This window comes from Notolepis coatsorum (assembly GCF_963971535.1).
Source record: "Notolepis coatsorum genome assembly, chromosome: 2".
Classification (NCBI taxonomy): domain Eukaryota; kingdom Metazoa; phylum Chordata; class Actinopteri; order Aulopiformes; family Paralepididae; genus Notolepis; species Notolepis coatsorum.
Window position 1 is genome coordinate 55885085 of NC_140166.1, and position 21899 is coordinate 55906983.

The 21899-nt window shown below is 48.0% G+C and overlaps 1 protein-coding gene across 1 annotated transcript in view; it reads left to right on the forward strand.

Annotated features, from left to right (window-relative positions):
• Nucleotides 1-12691: 12691 nt before the first annotated feature.
• Nucleotides 12692-21899, forward strand: part of vrk3 (VRK serine/threonine kinase 3) — a 60467-nt gene continuing 51259 nt past the window's right edge. Inside the window, exons 1-4 of the mRNA XM_084307707.1 lie at nt 12692-12818; nt 16791-16984; nt 17886-18038; nt 20532-20639. Coding sequence (XP_084163833.1) covers nt 16792-16984; nt 17886-18038; nt 20532-20639 — 454 coding nt within the window. The 5' untranslated portion in view covers nt 12692-12818; nt 16791. The remainder of the gene's footprint in view (nt 12819-16790; nt 16985-17885; nt 18039-20531; nt 20640-21899) is intronic.

Consider the following 21899-nt stretch of genomic DNA (forward strand, 5'->3'; position numbering starts at 1 on the left):
ATGTACAGAGTGGTATTAATATGTACAGTGATACAGGTATAAAGACACAATGGTAGTAAATCATACTGACCAGCAGCGTAACTAGTAAGAGTACAGTAAGGGATATGTACAGAAATAGTATCTACAGATGTTAAAAGGATTATATGCAGGTATGTACAGACATGTGAATAAATATATATACGGTAAGAATAAATATATATGGAATATACAGCATTATTGTACCTGCTATCATACAGAGTTATATGAAGAGTAACACTGATATTGTATTTGTTGAATTTTAGAATTGTAAAAGGTATGTTTATGTTGATCATGTTTGAGTATACAGATCTATTACAACTAGATTTGCTGACTAGACTGACAGAAGGGTATTTCCCCGAAACGCCTCGAGTTCTACAATCACACCTTTTTACCACGATCTGGTGATGGTTTGGCCCCAACTGTCTTCATACAACCGTCACAGTCGTGACAGTTGCTTGTTCAGTTGTAGTGTCCCCCACCCACCCCTCCTACCCAACCTCCACCCCCCCCCCCCCCCCCCGCCCCCCCACCCACCCACCCAACCACCTCCAATGTACAGTTTCTATGTCAAATGTATATACTCTCTTTTCTGGACTCTTTTCGTATCACAAACAGTACTGTATTTGCAAATCTGGTATGTCATAAATGTATAGATAGATGTAGCAGTACTGTCTACCTGTATGTCATATATGTTATGATGAATTGAAAAGGGGGGACCCTGATGTAAACAAGACGAAAGTCTTTCTCTGGTCTGCATCCCCTTAACAATTGTATGTATTATACTGTACTGTACCCATTCTGCAATCTGTTAATAAAGTTTTCAATCAATCAATCAAACACATGATGGTCACTAGATCACACATGAGGTTTAGTGAGAACTAAGTGAATGGCTTAGAAAGGGTAGGAAGTGTCTTTGAGAACTTTAAATTGCCACATAAGGACCTAATTGTTTTACATATCACTTTCATATTGATAACAATGTTAACACTGCAAATAATTTACACATTGCACATCACACAGCATACTGTTTTTTGTCTAGTTGGAACTGTACATATAGCCTTTTGTTATTTACATTTGTATAATATATATCCTGTTATCTGCACTGCACACTTTTTACAACTGTATAGTCATCTTTATTTTAGTCCTTTTTTAAATCTTATTCTATGCTACTTTTATTTTATTTATATTATTGGATGCTGCTATGGTTGAGGAACCACAACAAAGTACTGAATGACGTGACAATAAAGGAATCTGAATCTGAGGATGTTACAAAGTAACAACACTTTTTCAAACGCCATCATGATCAGACTCATTTTGTGGGAAATGGAATAGCGCCACCATGTGGTGAAATTAATCAAAAACGTCCCAGGCCGAGTAGGGTCCAGCTGCAGAGCTGGAGAGCAACGCTGTGAGGTTTTGATTGAATTGATTGAAAACTTTATTAACAGATTGCAGAATGGGTACAGTACAGTACAGCTCAATACATACAATTGTTAAGGGGATGCAGACCAGAGAGACTTTCGTCTTGTTTACATCAGGGTCCCCCATTTTCAATTCATCGTAACATACATGACATACCGATAGACAGTACTGCTACATCTATACATTTATGACATACCAGATTTGCAATTACAGTACTGTTTGTGATACAAAAAGAGTCCAGAAAGAAAAGAGTATATACATTAGACGTAGAAACTGTACATTGGATTGGGTAGGTGGGGGTGGGGGGGGACTGTACATTGGAGGTGGGTGGGTGGGGGGTGGGGGGTGGATAGGAGTGGGGGGGGGGTTGGGTAGGAGGGGTGGGTGGGGGACACTGTACACCTGTACAAACAAACACTGTACATTGGATTATTGACAAGACCATACTTGGTAATTTACTGTACATTGGAGGGGGTTGTGTTCGGACATTTACAGGGGCCAGTTTCGAGTTGCAGTCTCCCTTAGGTGTTTTTTGAGAGTGTTTTTGAAAGTGGGTAGTGATTCACATTCCTTTACAGCTTTGGGTCCGCGCTGTGAATGAATTAATGAATTAATGAAAACTTTATTTAACAGATTGCAGAATGGGTACAATACAGTACAGCTCAATACATACAATTGTTAAGGGGATGCAGACCAGAGAAAGACTTTCGTCTTGTTTACATCAGGGTCCCCCATTTTCAATTCATAGTGACATTATGACATACATGACATCATCATGACATCATACACGACCAAGGTACCCATGTACATGTCAAAATACTTCCCAAAGGTCAGTGAATACCACGATCACAACACCAGAGGGAGCTCCACAAATCATGTAAAACCCAGATTCGGCTCAAACAAGGGACTAAACACGTTTCGCAATTATGCCACAACAATGTGGAACGCCCTACCCAAAGCTGTAAAGGAATGTAAATCACTACCCACCTTCAAAAACACTCTCAAAGAACACCTACGGGAGACTGCAATTCAAAACTGGCCCCTACAAATGTCCTAACCCAGTTGTACAATAAAGACCAAGCATGGCTTTGTCAGTATTCCAATGTACAGCCCCACCCAACCCCACCCCACCTACCCAACCTCCTCCAATGTACAGTTTCCATGTCAAATGTATGTCAGTATTCCAATGTACAGTGTCCCCCCCCCCTACCCAACCCCCCCCCCCCCACCTCCAATGTACAGCCCCACCCCACCTACCCAACCTCCCCCAATACACAGTTTCTATGTCAAATGTATATACTCTTCTTCTGGATTTTTTTAGTATCACAAACAGTACTGTATTTGAAAATCTGGTATGTCATAAATGTATAGATGTAGCAGTACTGTCTATCTGTATGTCATGTGTGTCATATGATGAATTGAAAATGGGGGACCCTGATGGAAACAAGACGAAAGTCTTTCTCAGGTCTGCATCCTCTTAACAATTGTGTGTATTGAGCTGTACTGTACTGTACCCATTCTGCAATCTGTTAATAAACTTTTCAATCAATCAATCAAACATTTATGACATAGGGACATACATGACATATAGTACTGTTACATTTGTGACTTATATGATATGCAAATATACAGTACTGTTACCCATAGATCCTGACAGAGAGTATATACATATGATGGGGAGGAGACTGTACATTAGGAGGGGGTGGGTGTGGGAGATAAATATACATACGGTGGGGAGAGAATATATACATATGTGTGAGGATTGATTGATTGATTGATTGATTGAACATTTTATTAAAATATTGCAGAATGGGTACAATACAGTACGGCTCAATACACACAATTGTTAAGGGGATGCAAACCAGAGAAAGACTTTCGTCTTGTTTACATCAGGGCCCCCCATTTTCAATTCATCATGACATTTATGACATACGTGACATACATGACATACAGGTAGACAGTACTGTTACATCCAGACATTTATGACATACCAGATCTACAAATAATACAGTACTGTTTAAGAGTACAACGCCTGTCATATAGACCCTGGTGTTGGAAACTCTGATTAATAGACAGAAAAGAAGATACTCTAAGCCATCCTAGGTAGTCAAAGTGGGCAGGGGTGAGGTGGGTTCTAGGAGTAAGGTCAAGCAGTAGTCTGACCAGTTTGTTTTGTGATGTTTGTAATCTTGTTTTTAGTGCCTTTGAGGTGCTTTGGTACCATGAAGGGCAAGTACCCTTGAATGAGTGCTCCTGCCAGAGTCTTCAGGGTATTCTTGTTTACCAGAGAGGAGATCCGGTACAAGAATCGAGTTCGTTGGTTGACTTTTTTGATTGAATGTGAATTCCTACCCACCTTCAAAACCCCGCCCTCAAAGAGCACCTATGTGACGGATCATATTGGTCTGCGTTGTGTTGATGTTAAATGTTAATGTCCCGAGGGGGAGTCGAACAGGGGGCTCCCGCACCGCGGGCGACGACACAGGCCAAGTGAATTCACTCCTAACTACCGTACCTATGCGCCTGTTAACCCTGTTATGAGGAAGTGAGTTTAACTTACCAGCCCGTAATGCCACAGTCACTTGTCAACACCCCTGTTTCTGTGACTGTGGATAGACTCACGGGCTTCCCCGTTACACCTACAAGAGCTGCAATTCGAAACTGGCCCCCGTCAAATTCCACCCCCCCCCCCCCCCCCCCCAATGTACAGTTTCCTCCTCCTCGAATGTATATAGTTTCTTAGAATCTGTTAAACTGCTGTATATTTGTATATCTTGTATGTCATAAATGTAACAGTACTGTATCTGTATGTCATGTATGTCTTAAATGTCATGATATATATCTGTATGTTGTGTGTGTCATAAATGTCATTATGAATTGAAAATGGGGGACCCTGATGTAAACAAGATGAAAGTCTTTCTCTGGTCTGCATCCCCTGTATTGAGCCGTACTGTATTGTACCCATTCTGCAATCTGTTAATAAAATGTTCAATCAATCAATCAATTACATTGGTTGCCATTTTGTCACAGGAAAGATTTGCCTCTAGGATGGAACCCAGGTAGGTAATATCGTCTTTCCTTGTGACAATATTGTCACCCACTGTAACAGAGAACCCATTGCTGCACGAATCCGCTTCAAGGCCCTCGACCTAGCATACCGTGCGGCAAAGGGAACTGCTCCCGCCTACCTCCGGTCAATGGTCTCTAACTACACACCCTCAAGACCCCTACGCTCTGCATCTTCTGGCCGCCTCAGACCTACTCCTATCCAAGCTCCGGGAGGGTCATCAAAGAGAAGTCGCCTATTCTCAATCCTTGCCCCACAATGGTGGAATGAACTACCGACCCCAGTTAGGACAGCCGAAACACGTCCAATCTTTCGCCGTCGACTAAAGACGCACTTCTTCAACCATTATCTGAATTAAAAAAAGAAAAGAAAAAAAAAATATTATCTAACCCTAACTAACCATACTGTCATGCACTTGTCCTAATAAACTAACCTACACTGTAGCACTCAACACTTTGATGAACATTGTTACTCAGCTGATAGAGTTGTGCCCTTCCTGATGGCTTATCGTACAGAACTTGTAAGTCGCTTTGGATAAAAGCGTCAGCTAAATGACTAAATGTAAATGTAAATGTAGAGAAGCCGTCGGTCTTGCTGAGTTTGTTATTTGAACCGAAGAGAATGGACTCTGTTTTGCCCATGTGTAATGATAGTTTGTTATCAGCGAGCCAGGTGCAGATTCTGCCGAGTTCTGAGCTGAGGGCTTTTTCAACCTGTAACGATAGGTTATGACTATAACCAAGTTCTGTTAGTTAGGGGCGATGCTTGGCATCACTACTGCACTATCTCGCGTACGTGCACGCGTACTGAATAAACCACAAATGTACCTCTAATACCAGTATTAGTCTGACCACACCCCTCATCAGCTTACCTTCATAAGCAGGTGTGTGGTCACCTGCTCTCCTCCTTCCCAAGCTTTCACCACAAGGTGAGGACAAGGGCTGCAGCGGCCGTCTGATGCCAAGCATCGCCCCTAACTAACAGAACTTGGTTATAGTCATAACCTATCGTTCTGTATCGTTAGTGGCTTAGCTTGGCATCACTACTGCACAAGGGAGGCCAAGCGGAGCCACTTGGCTGACAAATACACCCCGCTGACAGCCCCCCAAAACCATCAGAACAGGGAGGGCCGAGCCCCCCCGACCCCCCCTAATGGAGGGTATCCCCCCTATTAGAGGCTTCACGGGAAGGCGACGGACCCGACCGTGCGAAGAGGCACTCAAGCAACTTAACGCACAGGGTGAGCAGACCGTGGCTTGACCCCACGACTACACACACGCACAACCCGCATGCCACCCGGGAACGAACGGAGGAACAACCTCGTTACTGCCCCCAGAATCACGGGGCCAAGGGCAAACCCAACCCCGTGGCAAGGCCGTAGCAGCGGAGCGCGAAGGAAGACCCAGACCCACCAAAAGGACTGGACTCCCTGGAATGGGGGCCCGGAGAAGTCCATGATGCCAGCATCAAGACCCCACCAGGTGGGCACGTAGTGCCCCGCCCCCCACATCGCCAGCGTATTCGGACAAAGGCCCCTCAGTTACTGCACCTGGTATTCCCAGGCGGAATCCCATCCAAGTACTAACCAGGCCAGAACCTGCTTAGCTTCCGAGATCGGACGAGATCGGGCGTGTTCAGGTTGGTATGGCCGTAAGCCGAGCGGGCCCCGTCCCCCCAATAGTACACCGCCTGGCACACTGACCCTGCAGAACAGGCAGTCAGCATGGCCGTAAGCACACAAAAAGGTTAACCAACGGAAGCAGGCAGCGCACCGGGGAAAAACCAGGCAACAGGCTGTTAACCCTAGCCTGGAGACTGCGGACGAGACAGGCGCCAGAGGGGACAGCTGAACACAGCCGCCCCGGCGGAAGGAGCGTAAGCTGGCGGTGTTGCATGCCAAGCCTCCATTTAAAAACCCCCACCCAGAGGGGTCGAGGCAGAGAAGGCTGACACGATTGGCAGACGTCATGAACGTGCAGGGGCACCCTCAAACGGTGAACCCGGGAGTTGACACTGCTCCAACACACCAGGGAATCAACCACCTCGGTGTTACCCAATGCGGTGGTTGTTCCTATAACCCCTCAAGAAAAAACTCCAAAACACACCTGCGGGCATACACCGGCTATACCGCAGTACAAGTGTTTCAGTTTCCAAAAAGGGTTAACCCAGGCCTACAGGTCGCAAACATCACTTCGGACCGGGCCTGGCGGTACGGGAAGCACAGGGTCACCAGAGGAGGTCAAAAAAACCACCCCCACAGGCCCCTCTTCGCCATGCGTGAGAGAGGAGCGAAAAATAATGGAGAACCAGCCCCTAAGCACACCGTACCTGGTATTCCCCGGCGGTCTCCCAACCAAGTACTAACCAGGACCAACCTGTGTAGTGGCCGAGATCCGACGAGATCGAGCGCGTACAGAATGGCATGGCTGTAAGCCATGACGACAGTGCTGAGCAAAAACATACCCAACCAGGGTCTCCATAGCGCTTAACCCTGTGACACCCAGACCGACCTGGCATTTTTCCCCCTGAAAAAAGCCCAAGTCCCTCAGGGTACCAGAACAGCAGATCTGCATCCCCGGCGGACAACGGGTTCAACTGATCTGGACCAGCGTGACCAGAACCAGTCCCGTGCCCTAACCACGCCGACATGCCTACTCCAGGAGAAGGGCAGATATGCGTGTTGATCTTAACATGAAAAGAAGGCGCCACCCAGACGTTCGGACGAACCGCGCCTGGTGGCCCACCCCAAGGGCGTGAGACCCCACTACATATGTTCAGATCCATCCCGTCATCATCCCCCAGACATGAACGAGAATCCGTCGACAACCCACCCAGGTCATGGGATGTGGTCGTCGGAAGAGGAAAAACCCCCATCTCAGTTGCTTTATAAAAACGCTGTTTCAACCACAAGCAACCAAGGCGTGCCAGCCAATCGCCTGTTTACAGCGAGCTAGCACTATACGTGCGTCGGGACACACCCCCATCAATGAACAGGCTATTTAGACCTGTCATTGAATCCCCAAGGCGCCCAGGGGAACGACAAGAGGGGTGTGACACTCCCTAACTCCAACACTTCTGGAATAGAAAGAAGGAAGCATCAACAGTATGTATCCCAGTCTACACAGCCGGGGTAAAAAATTTTCACATTTTTACATCCCACCACCCTCCCATAGGAAAGAGACGAGGATCCCCAGAGAGACTTCCCACGCGAGCTGTACAGATTGAAAAGAATATATTGCACCTTGAGCCATGTAAAAAACTGGTTTTAGGGCCTCCGGGGAAGAGGCACTGAACCCATACACACTCAATAAACGAATTGAATCGAATATACATACAATAGAAAAGGACCCTTCTAGAGGGTCCACTCACTTTGACAATCTGAGGAGGAAGGCTCTGTACTCTGATGGAGGCTTCCTCACATGGAAGAAGGAGTCCGAACTCACAGAAGGCCTGAATAGGCGCTTGGTGAGGAGGAGCCCTGACCACCCCCCCTGAAAACAGATCCATCACATGGACCTGAACAGCACACGGAAGTCCTACCAACAGAGACGCGCACGGTGACGTACTCTATGGCGGGGGAATTCCTGCGGTGCACACGCCCAATATACCAGGCCGTGGGACCAGGAACTCCCTCCCCCCCCCCCCCCCCCCCCCCCGTAACGTGCCGAACCGCCACGTGACGGGAACCTTGAAGGACAGGGGGTGTACCCCTGACCGACAGAACAATGGGGAGAGGAAAGGTTACCAGTTCACCCCTTTACGACCCCACACCCATGATACGACGTAACGACAAAAAGAGAATATGACACAGTCATAGTCAGCTCTATGAAGCATTTCACAGCTCCACACAGCGCATGAGCTAACCTGCTATCTGATTTTTACTAAGGAAAAACACAGAATAGAGAGGGCTCTAAGAACCCCGGTCCAACATACACATGTGCTTCTGTGGCCAGTACAACCCAGTTGTAGGTCACATGACACACACAACCCATCATCACCTACAAAAAATGGCAAAAACACTCAACAGAGGAACGCAGTTTTTTTCACAATGAGAGAATACATCATTCTTGATTAGTATCGACCACAGGCCTTGCTAAGCACACATGACAGCAACCAAACCAATTTCCCTTTAGGAAATAAGTTTCTCCAGCAGATTTAGCACAACCTCAGCAATCAAGCTAAGAGTTACATCGTATCCCTACCACACAAAAGACACAATTAATGCACAACATGTCTGATAGGAGGTGATAAAGTCCCCAGGGAACCGGGGGGGAAAACACAATCCTCCTATTTTACCCTCAATACGGCCAGTTAAAACAGGAAAACCTGTTAATGTGTGAACACACTGTTCATTGTCATTACAGTCTGAGAAAGAACATTCTTTTACTCACTTGTCACCAAGCATAGCTTCATAGGTTAGTTGCCTTAGTAGTGAGTACACGGTACACATAAACACCATGATGTTTCTCACACAACAACCAGATCAATACATCACGATCTGCACGGAGAAGCTAACTGCCAGTGACAAAAACAGCTCACACATAACCCGCAACGTACCCTAAATGCATTGCAACAACACACGTTTTGGGAAAAAACACCGTTTTTAGCAAAGTAAAACCAGAAGACGTGTTATGAGGTCTGGTCAACCCCGTTCCTACCCGGAACGCAGATCAGCGAAGTGCAGTCACAAGACACCGTAGAACACAGCCGTCCTGTGTTGTTCGATCCGGGCAGCGTCGCCGCTCCAACCAGTCGCTACAGTCCTCTTTGTTGACGCAATCCCCGTCCAGGCTCAGGGCAGGGTCGACGAAACATCCCCTGTCAAGGATGACGTCGCGGTCAAGAGTGTAAAACATGTTAAAATCAAAGCACGTTCAACAGAATAGCATCAAGCTAACGGCGATCAGAAGCGAGCTCCCGGCGGCGCGCGAGAAGCTAAGCTACCCCGCGCCAGCCATGGCCATAGCAGCAAGCTAACGTTACCTAGCGACCACGACATGCTAGCCCCGCAGCTAACAGCTGACTGGCTAATAGTAGGCCTCAAGCAGGCCATGCAGCGATCCAGCAGGCTAACGCAGCAGTTAACAGCTGACTGGCTAACCGTAAGCTATGAACATGTAAACAATGACATAACACTCACCCAGACAGGCCGCCGTTCTGAACCTCTCCTCACTTTTTAAGAGAAAAGAGAAAACAAGACGTCAACACCGCTTCACAACGGTGACTTTACCACATCCGGCGGAATCAGCACAGTACCAACTGGCCTGTATAGCTGACTTTGAACATGAATCTGCCGCTATCGCACATTACATGCACATATCCCCTCGTGAAGGAATACTCTCATTTGGATATGAAAGATGGGGCCTTAACACGGTGACAGAGAGAATCCACTCGTCCAGAACACACAGGGATCACCAGTGTCAATGGTTGCGGCCCACTAGTTAAAACTATAATGGTCTCCAGACCAAGGCCTTCTGTCGCCTAGGCGGCTAAACAAAGGACCCTAGCCTGGGGCCGGTTTCCATAAACTTTGTCAAGTAGCCCCCATAGCACTAACAGACAAGTGGAGCCCGCCAGCAAACACTACTCACCCAACCTGGAACGCACCGCCTCTCACAACAGCGGCATGTCCGACAGTTCAGCTGTGGCCTGACAGGTTTCACCCCAACAAACACAGCAAGGAACTGCAGTTGAGAAGCATGCAGCGGCGTGCTCCCAATACGAAAACCGGTGGAGGGTTTTTAGAATGATCATCATCTTCTAGACACTCCAGTACGAAGACAATATCGCCGTATTTTCTCGAAAATAGTGAGAGAGAAAATAAAGATATGATGTCAACGTATCCTTGTTTCCCAAGCTGTTCCCAATCCAATTTCTTCCATCATGGTGTCAAGTGTGGGGATCTACCGAGGCACTTCTTCCTTGTGGTGAAAGCGAGAAGGAGGAGAGCAGGTGACCACACACCTGCTTATGAAGGTAAGCTGATGAGGGGTGTGGTCAGACTAATACTGGTATTAGAGGTACATTTGTGGTTTATTCAGTACGCGTGCACGTACGCGAGATAATGCAGTAGTGATGCCAAGCTAAGCCACTAACGATACAGAACTTGTTCTTGTCAGAGACCAGCAGGGCTGAGTCGTCCACGAACAAGAACAAGAACAAGTTGCAGTTACAAGCTGATGACATGTAATTTGCATAAATTAGGAACAGTCCTAATATGCTTCCTTGTGGAACACCACAGCTCACTGGGAGGGGGGGGGTTGTGTACCGTTTACCTCCACCATCTGTTCAGACATGTTTGTTTAATGCGTTAGCTACACATTGGACAAAGCATTCATACAAAGAACACATAACTTCCTGTTTACCTTGCACATCACTTCCTGTTTAACTTGCACATCACTTCCTGTTTAACTTGCATTCTTCTGAAATTCTATGGAATCCGGATGGTTTGGTTCTAAATAACATGTTGCTAACGTCAGTAGGATATTACAAAACAACACATGGTAGGGCGGCTAAGTGGCGCAGTGGGCAAGGCGCTCGCCACTAGTGCAGGAGATGCTGGGTTCGAGCCCAGCTCTCGGCATTGCTACCAGCTTGGCTGGTCGTTCATACTAACACAATTGGCAGTGTTAGGGGTGGGAAAGCTGGTGGGTGGGTCCTGGTCGTTGTAAACAGCGACTCCTACAGTTCGGTCGGGGCGCCTGCACAGCGAGGAAAGGATCTAAGGGGGGTAGTGTGATCCTTCTACACGTTACACCCTCTCAGTGAGAGTCCGCGCTGCCAGGTGAAAAGATGCGGTTGATTGGCTAGACGTGTGTTGGAGGAAGCACGTGATAGTCTCCACTCTCCAAGACCGACTGTGGGGGGTAGAGTGCGCAGCGACCAGGAAGGGGATTGGGAATTGGCATAACGACTAAGATTGGGATGGGAGAAAAACGGAGGAAAAAGATTAAAAAAAATAAAATAAAAAAAACACATGGTAAATGGCTGCTTTTTTATATAGTGCTTTTATCCAAAGTTACTCACATTCACCCGTTCACTCACACACTCACACATTCACACACCGACGGCGGACGCAACCATGCAAGGTGCCAACCTGCTCATCGGGAGCAATTAGGGGTTAAGTGTCTTGCTCAAGGACACATCGACACGCTGCCCGGGAGGAGCGGGAATCGAACCTCCGGATTGCCAGACGACTGCTCTACCTCCTGAGCCACTGTCGCCCCACACATTTCAAATAGCATCAATATATGTTACTATATTACTATATCTATCTACTATATATAGTTACTATATCTGTACATATCCCTTATCTACTCTTACTAGTTGTTACTATATCTATATCCCTTACCTAATCTTACTAGTTACTATATCTATATCCCTTACCTACTCTTACTAGTTGTTACTATATCTATATCTGTGTACATATCTCTTACCTACTCTTACTAGTTACTATATCTATATCTGTACATATCCCTTGCCTACTCTTACTAGTTACTATATCTATATCTGTACATATCTCTTACCTACTCTTACTAGTTACTATATCTATATCTGTACATATCTCTTACTCTTACTAGTTACTATATCTATATCTGTACATATCCCTTACCTACTCTTACTAGTTACTATATCTATATCTGTACATATCCCTTACCTACTCTTACTAGTTACTATATCTATATCTGTACATATCCCTTACGGCCTACTCTTACTAGTTACTATATCTATATCTGTGTACATATCCCTTACCTACTAGTTACTATATCTATATCTGTACATATCCCTTACCTACTCTTACTAGTTAGTTACCATATCTATATCTGTACATATCTCTTACCTACTCTTACTAGTTACGCTGCTGGCCAGTATGACTTACTACCAGTGTCTTTATACCTGTATCACTGTACATATTAATACTACAACTCTGTACATTACATACTACACCTCTGTATTACTCAGTAGTACTTACTATTACTATTGCACTTTACTGTTAGATTTGCATTCTGGTTGTTATTTTCGTTGTACTGTACTTGTGCTGTATGATGACAATATATTAATCTAATCTAAATGACAAATGATTCTGGAGTTGAAGAGTGCATTACTCAGATCTACCGCTGAGAGGCAGTAACACGCCGACGGGTGCCTAGTCTGCCGAACGGCCACCACAAGAAGAAGTTAACATGACGTCACACTAGCTAGCCTCTCTGCTAACAGCAGCTAATCATAGGACTCTTTAAAACAGCTCAACTGTACATCATATTTTCACATGACACACGCCGAACTGCCGTCAACACCACTGGACCGTCAGGTCTGCGGTTGTCTAAAACTAGTTAGTAGTATTGCTAGCTAATTTATTTATATGAATCTTTGTTATGTCCTGAACAGAAGTTTTGTTAGCATGTCGCTAGCTATTGATTGATTGATTGATTGATTGATTGAAAACTTTATTAACAGATTGCAGAATGGGTGCAATACAGTACAGCTCAATACACACAATTGTTAAGGGGATGCAGACCAGAGAAAGACTTTCGTCTTGTTTACATCAGGGTCCCCCATTTTCAATTCATCAGGACATACATGACATTCTATATGAATTGAAAATGGGGGACCCTGATGGAAACAAGACAAACGTCTTTCTCAGGTCTGCATCCCCTTAACAATTGTATGTATTGAGCCGTACTGTATTGTACCCATTCTGCAATCTGTTAAAATAAAGTTTTCATTCATTCATTCAGTTTTCATTCATTCATTCATTCATTCACATTGTAGTGCCGAGAGATGGGAGACGGAGACGGTAGCTCGAGGTAGAGCGAACAGCATTTATTGGGTACACAAATACAACATGCTACTGCTACGTTGCGTGCAGTCGACTGACCCGTGGTGGCAGGAAGTGCCACCTCCTATAATGTTCGGGCGGAACTCTTGTTCCTAACAATAGTTCCGTGGGTGAATTATGTACAATTAACAATCACTACACAAGCCCCCCCAGAATTCAACCATGGTCAAAATCTCCACGGCGGGGAGAGACAACGACCCGGCCGCGGCGTGAGCGGACAACCCGGGGCGCGGTGCAAGCGATTGCGCCCTCCACGGCGCCCGGGGGCATGAACCGGCCACGGTGAGTGCGGAAAGCCAGGGGCGGGGAGGTAGGGGCGGCGCAAGCGCCCGTGTCCTCCCCGACACCCGGGGGCACAGACGTCGACGAGGCCAACGGCGGCTCCGTCGTTGGCGGGTAGCGGCGGACGGCCTCGGCGGGGGGAGAGGGCCAGCTCTAAGGGCTGGGAAATGTCTACGTGGGCGGGTTCAACCTTGTGGTGGTTGTACCCCACTTCAAAGGCGAGCCTTCGCCAGTCCTCAGGGGCCTGTGGGCTAGGGTGTCCGGTGGACAGGTCACTCAGCAGCGTCGGACCCGAGTGACCAATCGCGACGTCCTCCAGGCGTAGACTGGAATCTGCAGTCCCGAGGGCCTGGATGTCGTGGTCGGAGGCCTGTTCCGAGCCCCTGTGGACGTAGTCGAGGTCCAGCTGTACAGCTCCGATGACGACGTTGGGCCTCTCGGCGACGTGTCTCGCGGCGCACTCGGAATCGTACGTGAGCTCTTGTCGTGCCGACCATGGCTCCGCTACCTTTGACTCAGAAAACGTGAGGGGTCCGTGGTCGGTGAAAGCTGTAAGAAGGCCGCCGTATGTCGCCTCATCGCGGACACATGCCAACGAAGCCTGTGTCTGTGCGTTTATTAGGCGGCCATGTCTAATGTCCACGAGGAGACCGTGTGCACCCAGGAAATCTGCCCCGAGCAGTGGGAACGAAATGTCGGCCGTGATGCAGTCCCATGTGAACCGCTGGCCCCCAAAACACAGTTCCACGGTCCTTGTACCGTAGGTGCGGATAGGGGTATCTTTGGCGGTCGTCAGGCGTGGCCCTCTATCATCGCCGGCGGTGTCCTTTTTTGTAGCCGGCAGGACGCTCCTCTGAGCTCCGGTGTCGCAGAGGAATTTGCAACCGGAGAGTGTGTCTCTAATGAAAAGCAGCCGGTTCGACATACCTGCGCTCACCGCTGCTACTGGGCGCAGGTGTCTGCGTTTATGCGCCATGCCGAAAGTGCAAGGGGAACGGCATCTTGTCGCCCTCGCGCCGAAACGTGCGTGGTAATAACACAGGCCTGCGGCAGCGCTGCTCCTGATCTTCCTCGCCCCTCCCCCCTGCGGCGTGTAACCGCATGTCGAGGCTATTAGCCCTGGGGCAAAGTGCCGAGTGGCCAGGTAGAAGCGGTCAGCCTCTTCTGCTAAAGCACGGGGATCAGCAGACGCTGTATTGGCAAGTGCCGTCTGCACGTGTGGCGGCATGTGCCTGAGAAACAGTTCGATAAACAGGAAATCAGGCCGTTCTGCACCCAGCAGGTTTAACATCATCTCCATGTGCTCCGAAGGCTTGCTGTCCCCCAAGCCTCGTATAGCCAGCAAGCGTCGGGCCCGCTCTGACTGTGACAACTCGAATATTCTGAGTAGGTGCGTCTTAAACGCCTCATATTTATTCCGTGCAGGCGGAGCTGTTATGAAGCCCACCGTCCTCGCCGCTGTAGTGCTCCCGAGGCTCGAGACGACGTGGTAATATCTCGCGGCGTCGTCGTCAACCCCTCGTAGGGCGAACTGCGCCTCTGTTTGCGCGAACCACGCCGCCGCAGAATGCTCCCAAAACTCCGGCAATCGAATAATAACGGCATCGTTTGCCATGTTCGGTTCGGTCCCTGATACTTCAGCGAGACCAATGTCGGGGTCACCAGTGTAGTGCCGAGAGATGGGAGATGGAGACGGTAGCTCGAGGTAGAGCGAACAGCATTTATTGGGTACACAAATACAACATGCTACTGCTACGTTGCGTGCAGTCGACTGACCCGTGGTGGCAGGAAGTGCCACCTCCTATAATGTTCGGGCGGAACTCTTGTTCCTAACAATAGTTCCGTGGGTGAATTATGTACAATTAACAATCACTACAACATACAGATACAGTACTGCTACATTTATGATGACATACCAGATTTGCAAATACAGTACTGTTTGTGATACAAAAAGAGTATATACATTTGACGTAGAAACTGTACATTGGAGGAGGTTGGGTAGGTGGGTGGGGTTGGGTGGGGAACAATGTACAACTGTACAAGCAAAACTGTACATTGGAATATTGACAACCATACTTGGTCATTTACTGTACATTGGAGTTGAAGTTAGCCAGTGCTAGCTAACGTTAAGTTAACTTTGCACACCGTTAACATCCCAGTTGTTTAGGAACCGTTTGGGGCCATGTGACGCAGATGATGACGCAGCTTCTGGTCTAACTCTAGTAGACATAGAAGAGAAGCAGAGCTTCAAAATAAAAGCCACCAGATCTGACCCTCTCTGATATGAATGTGTAATGTTAGTATTCAGTGAGCCATGACAGATCTGACCCTCTCTGATATGAATGTGTAATGTTAGTATTCAGTGAGCCATGCCAGATCTGACCCTCTCTGATATGAATGTGTAATGTTAGTATTCAGTGAGCCATGCCAGATCTGACCCTCTCTGATATGAATGTGTAATGTTAGTATTCAGTGAGCCATGACAGATCTGACCCTCTCTGATATGAATGTGTAATGTTAGTATTCAGTGAGCCATGACAGATCTGACCCTCTCTGATATGAATGTGTAATGTTAGTATTCAGTGAGCCATGACAGATCTGACCCTCTCTGATATGAATGTGTAATGTTAGTATTCAGTGAGCCATGACAGATCTGACCCTCTCTGATATGAATGTGTAATGTTAGTATTCAGTGAGCCATGACAGATCTGACCCTCTCTGATATGAATGTGTAATGTTAGTATTCAGTGAGCCATGACAGATCTGACTGGCATGTTCTTGCAAAAGACCAGAGGAGCTCAATTTCAGTTTTGAGAAACGTCTATTATTTCCTTTGCACACATAGCCAATTATGAATTGAAAATGGGGGACCCTGATGTAAACAAGACGAAAGTCTTTCTCTGGTCTGCATCCCCTTAACAATTGTGTGTATTGAGCCGTACTGAATTTGTACCCATTCTGCAATCTGTTAAATAAAGTTTTCAATCAATCAATCAATCAATCAATCAATCAATCAAACTATCACTCCTTGGGTGCTACCAGTGGTGGTGAAGGAGGCCGTTTCCACCCTACATTGTGGGGAGCGCTTTGAGTGTCTAGAAAAGCGCTATATAAAATGTAACAAATTATTATTATTAATTATTATTATTGTTCTATTTGCAGGATGTCTTTCCACTTCTGTCCCCAGTGTGGGACAAAGCTGCAACCTAGCTTCCGGTTCTGTCCGTCGTGTGGCGAGAAGCTCCCCGGTCCCTCGGAGCCGCCTGGACCGGAGGCTGCCGCCACCATCAGTGTCTCTCCACTCAGAATAGCTGCTGTAGTGGACGAAGCAGGTCCAGCTGCCTCGAGTCCAACAGGTGGGGTTACAGAAAACAGGAAGCCATACTTCTGGCAAGGATGTGTTAGTTATACTGACAGGGCTTGACACTAACTTTCTGGCTCACCAGCCACTGTGGCTAGTGGTTTTCCAAAGTCACTAGCCACTCAGCATTTTCACCAGCCAAAAATCCCTGCACTCTCACCCCCCACCAAAAAAGTAATAAATATAGGTATTTATATTTCTCTCCCGTATTCCGATCCCCACGAAAATATTCACGGGGTAGAGCTCGTCGGCTCTACAACTTCCCAATGCCCTTCCGTCAGCGAAAACGTCGGGAAAAAGGTTTTTGCGCCACGTGGAATGATTTTGCGCAAGCTTAGCTACCACACGTGCACGGATCGATGTGAGATTTCTCCCGGGGGGTAGAACTCGGTGGGGGGGCACAATTTCCCAATGCACTTCCATCAGCGAAAAGGTCGGGGCGCGACGTGGAAAAATCTCGCCGATTTTGCGTGAGCTCGTATTCCGATCCGTGCGGAAATATTCACGGGGGGGGTAGATGTCCTCGTGGGACACAATTTCCCAATGCATTGTCCCGTGGGGTTATGCCCCCTCACGGCGATATTAATTGAGGGGTGGATTCGCGGTGATGGGTAAATGAAAAAGGGTCACCCGCCAAAGTTCTACCGGCATTTGGCGGGTGGCAGGTGTTAATGTCAAGCCCTGGTTATACATAACATTTCATGTAGAGTAATAGAAGGTGCAGAATAAAAGTATTGCTTTTCCTCACGGGTCATAAAGACCTTATCTATAGCACCTTTTAAGTAAGATAATAATGTTCATTGTTCAAGTGACACAGTGCAGCTTTAAGGCCGACCTGGTGTTTGCTGTGATGCTGCCTGTATGTCCTGAGGTCTCACCAGACTCCGTCCCCACAGGTCCTCCTGACTGTGCTCCTAGTCCAATCTCCACCCGGCCTCCTCTGAGAAAGACCCCCCGCACCCCCCTGCGCCCCCCCCCGCTCAAGAGAGAGGACTCCTCGACCAGACAAGATGCTTCCACCTCCACCTGCTCTCCCAAACCAGCTGCAGGTAAAGGGCCCCCGGGACAGTTTGTCTTCAGAGAGAGAGACCGGTCACTCCTCCTGTGTCCCGGGACAGTTTGTCTTCAGAGAGAGAGACCGGTCACTCCTCCTGTGTCCCGGGACAGTTTGTCTTCAGAGAGAGAGACCGGTCACTCCTCCTGTGTCCCGGGACAGTTTGTCTTCAGAGAGAGAGACCGGTCACTCCTCCTGTGTCCCGGGACAGTTTGTCTTCAGAGAGAGAGACCGGTCACTCCTCCTGTGTCCCGGGACAGTTTGTCTTCAGAGAGACCGGTCACTCCTCCTGTGTCCCAGGACAGTTTGTCTCCACTTTCTTTTGAAGGTAGAAACCAATGACAGAACCCCAATTCTGGGTCCTCTCCTTAGACACGGGATGGGACTCCGACTTTGTGAGGTCATGAATGTTTATGTGAGCCCATGAATGTTTGTGAGCCCGTGAATGTTTATGTGAGCCCATGAATGTTTATGTGAGCCCATGAATGTTTGTTTATGTGAGCCCATGAATGTTTATGTGAGCCCATGAATGTTTGTTTATGTGAGCCCATGAATGTTTATGTGAGCCCATGAATGTTTGTTTATGTGAGCCCATGAATGTTTATGTGAGCCCATGGATGTTTATGTGAGCCCATGAATGTTTATGTGAGTCGAGCTAAATTACTAAAATGTCAATTCTGGTTTAGACCTGTTGGCAATACTAGAATATAAACCTCACACTAAATTCACACACACATTGTATGGCCTTACAAAGTCAAAGCCCCATTCATTGTCAGGAAGAACATACTGACTGAACTGTCCTGGGGCACAGGAAGAACATACTGACTGAATTGTCCTGAGACACAGGAAGAACATACTGACTGAATTGTCCTGAGACACAGGAAGAACATACTGACTGAACTGTCCTGAGACACAGGAAGAACATACTGACTGAACTGTCCTGAGACACAGGAAGAACATACCGACTGAACTGTCCTGAGACACAGGAAGAACATACTGACTGAATTGTCCTGAGACACAGGAAGAACATACTGACTGAACTGTCCTGAGACACAGGAAGAACATACTGACTGAACTGTCCTGAGACACAGAAAGAACATACTGACTGAACTGTCCTGAGGCACAGGAAGAACATACTGACTGAACTGTCCTGAGACACAGGAAGAACATACTGACTGAACTGTCCTGAGACACAGGAAGAACATACTGACTGAACTGTCCTGAGACACAGGAAGAACATACTGACTGAACTGTCCTGAGACACAGGAAGAACATACTGACTGAACTGTCCTGGGGCACAGGAAGAACATACTCACTGAACTGTCCTGAGACACAGGAAGAACATACTGACTGAACTGTCCTGGGGCACAGGAAGAACATACTGACTGAACTGTCCTGAGACACAGGAAGAACATACTGACTGAACTGTCCTGAGACACAGGAAGAACATACTGACTGAACTGTCCTGAGACACAGGAAGAACATACTGACTGAACTGTCCTGAGACACAGGAAGAACATACTGACTGAACTGTCCTCAGGAAGAACATACTGACTGAACTGTCCTGAGACACAGGAAGAACATACTGACTGAACTGTCCTCAGGAAGAACATACTGACTGAACTGTCCTCAGGAAGAACATACTGACTGAACTGTCCTCAGGAAGAACATACTGACTGAACTGTCCTCAGGAAGAACATACTGACTGAACTGTCCTCAGGAACAACATACTGACTGAACTGTCCTGGGGCACAGGAAGAACATACTGACTGAACTGTCCTGGGGCACAGGAACAACATAATGTGGATTCTTAAAATGGGTGACATTCCCCTTTAAGGGGATTGTCTTCAAGTACGTTCAAATAATCAGTAATAAAATGATCAATATGGTTATTGTTAACTAGGGCTGACCCCGATTAGTCGACTAATCGGTCGAAAGGAGACAGTCGACTGCCAACCTCTTAGTCGAATGCAAAAAAGAAAAAATTATTATAATATTTTTTTATTTAATTTTTATCATTCTTTCCAAAAGAGAAGAGGCCTAGAAGTGTGGCTAACGCTAATGGCACGCATACCAGAGGCTAACTGCCTACGAAAACAGGCACAGAGGCACTGAAAGAGGATTTCACCCGTCTAATGAACACACTAGACTAGACAAAATATCAAGATGTATCCATCAGTGGACCAATTGCATGCTTTTGCAGAGGACAAGACGCCTTCAGTTGACTCCTTCAGACATTAAGCACCCCCCACAGCCCAAATGGAATGATAAAATAAATAAAAATAAATTATTATACTTTTTTTTTTCAGAATATTTTTTTCTTCATAGTCGACTATCGGCTAATTTTGGTGACTACAAGTCAACTATACAAATCCTTAGTCGGGGACAGCCCTATTGTTACCACAGCTGAATGAATAAACAGCAGCTTATAAAAAGCTTAAATATGAAGAGAGCACGTTGGTGATGATGACGTGTGCTGCTTTGACAGATCAACACGTCACGGTGTCTCCGTTTAAACTGCGAGCTCCTCCTCCTCCCAGCCTGGAGGGGGAGCCAGAGCCACCCTCTCTACCCGTCCTGAGATCCCCTCTGCCAGGTGAGACCACCACACCCTCTCTACCCGTCCTGAGATCCCCTCTGCCAGGTGAGACCACCACACCCTCTCTACCCGTCCTGAGATCCCCTCTGTCAGGTGAGACCACCACACCCTCTCTACCCCCCGTCCTGAGACCCCCTCTGTCAGGTGAGACCACCACACCCTCTCTACCCCCCGTCCTGAGACCCCCTCTGTCAGGTGAGACCACCACACCCTCTCTACCCGTCCTGAGATCCCCTCTGTCAGGTGAGACCACCACACCCTCTCTACCCGTCCTGAGACCCCCTCTGTCAGGTGAGACCACCACACCCTCTCTACCCGTCCTGAGACCCCCTCTGTCAGGTGAGACCACCACACCCTCTCTACCCCCCGTCCTGAGATCCCCTCTGTCAGGTGAGACCACCACACCCTCTCTACCCCCCGTCCTGAGACCCCCTCTGTCAGGTGAGACCACCACACCCTCTCTACCCCCCGTCCTGAGATCCCCTCTGCCAGGTGAGACCACCACACCCTCTCTACCCGTCCTGAGATCCCCTCTGCCAGGTGAGACCACCACACCCTCTCTACCCGTCCTGAGATCCCCTCTGCCAGGTGAGACCACCACACCCTCTCTACCCGTCCTGAGATCCCCTCTGTCAGGTGAGACCACTACACCCTCTCTACCCGTCCTGAGATCCCCTCTGTCAGGTGAGACCACCACACCCTCTCTACCCGTCCTGAGATCCCCTCTGTCAGGTGAGACCACCACACCATCTCTACCCCCCGTCCTGAGACCCCCTCTGTCAGGTGAGACCACCACACCCTCTCTACCCCCCGTCCTGAGACCCCCTCTGTCAGGTGAGACCACCACACCCTCTCTACCCGTCCTGAGATCCCCTCTGTCAGGTGAGACCACCACACCCTCTCTACCCCCCGTCCTGAGATCCCCTCTGTCAGGTGAGACCACCACACCCCCTCTACCCGTCCTGAGATCCCCTCTGCCAGGTGAGACCACCACACCCTCTCTACCCCCCGTCCTGAGACCCCCTCTGTCAGGTGAGACCACCACACCCTCTCTACCCCCCGTCCTGAGACCCCCTCTGTCGGGTGAGACCACCACACCCTCTCTACCCCCTGTCCTGAGACCCCCTCTGTCAGGTGAAACCACCACACCCTCTCTACCCCCCGTCCTGAGACCCCCTCTGTCGGGTGAGACCACCACACCCTCTCTACCCCCTGTCCTGAGACCCCCTCTGTCAGGTGAAACCACCACACCCTCTC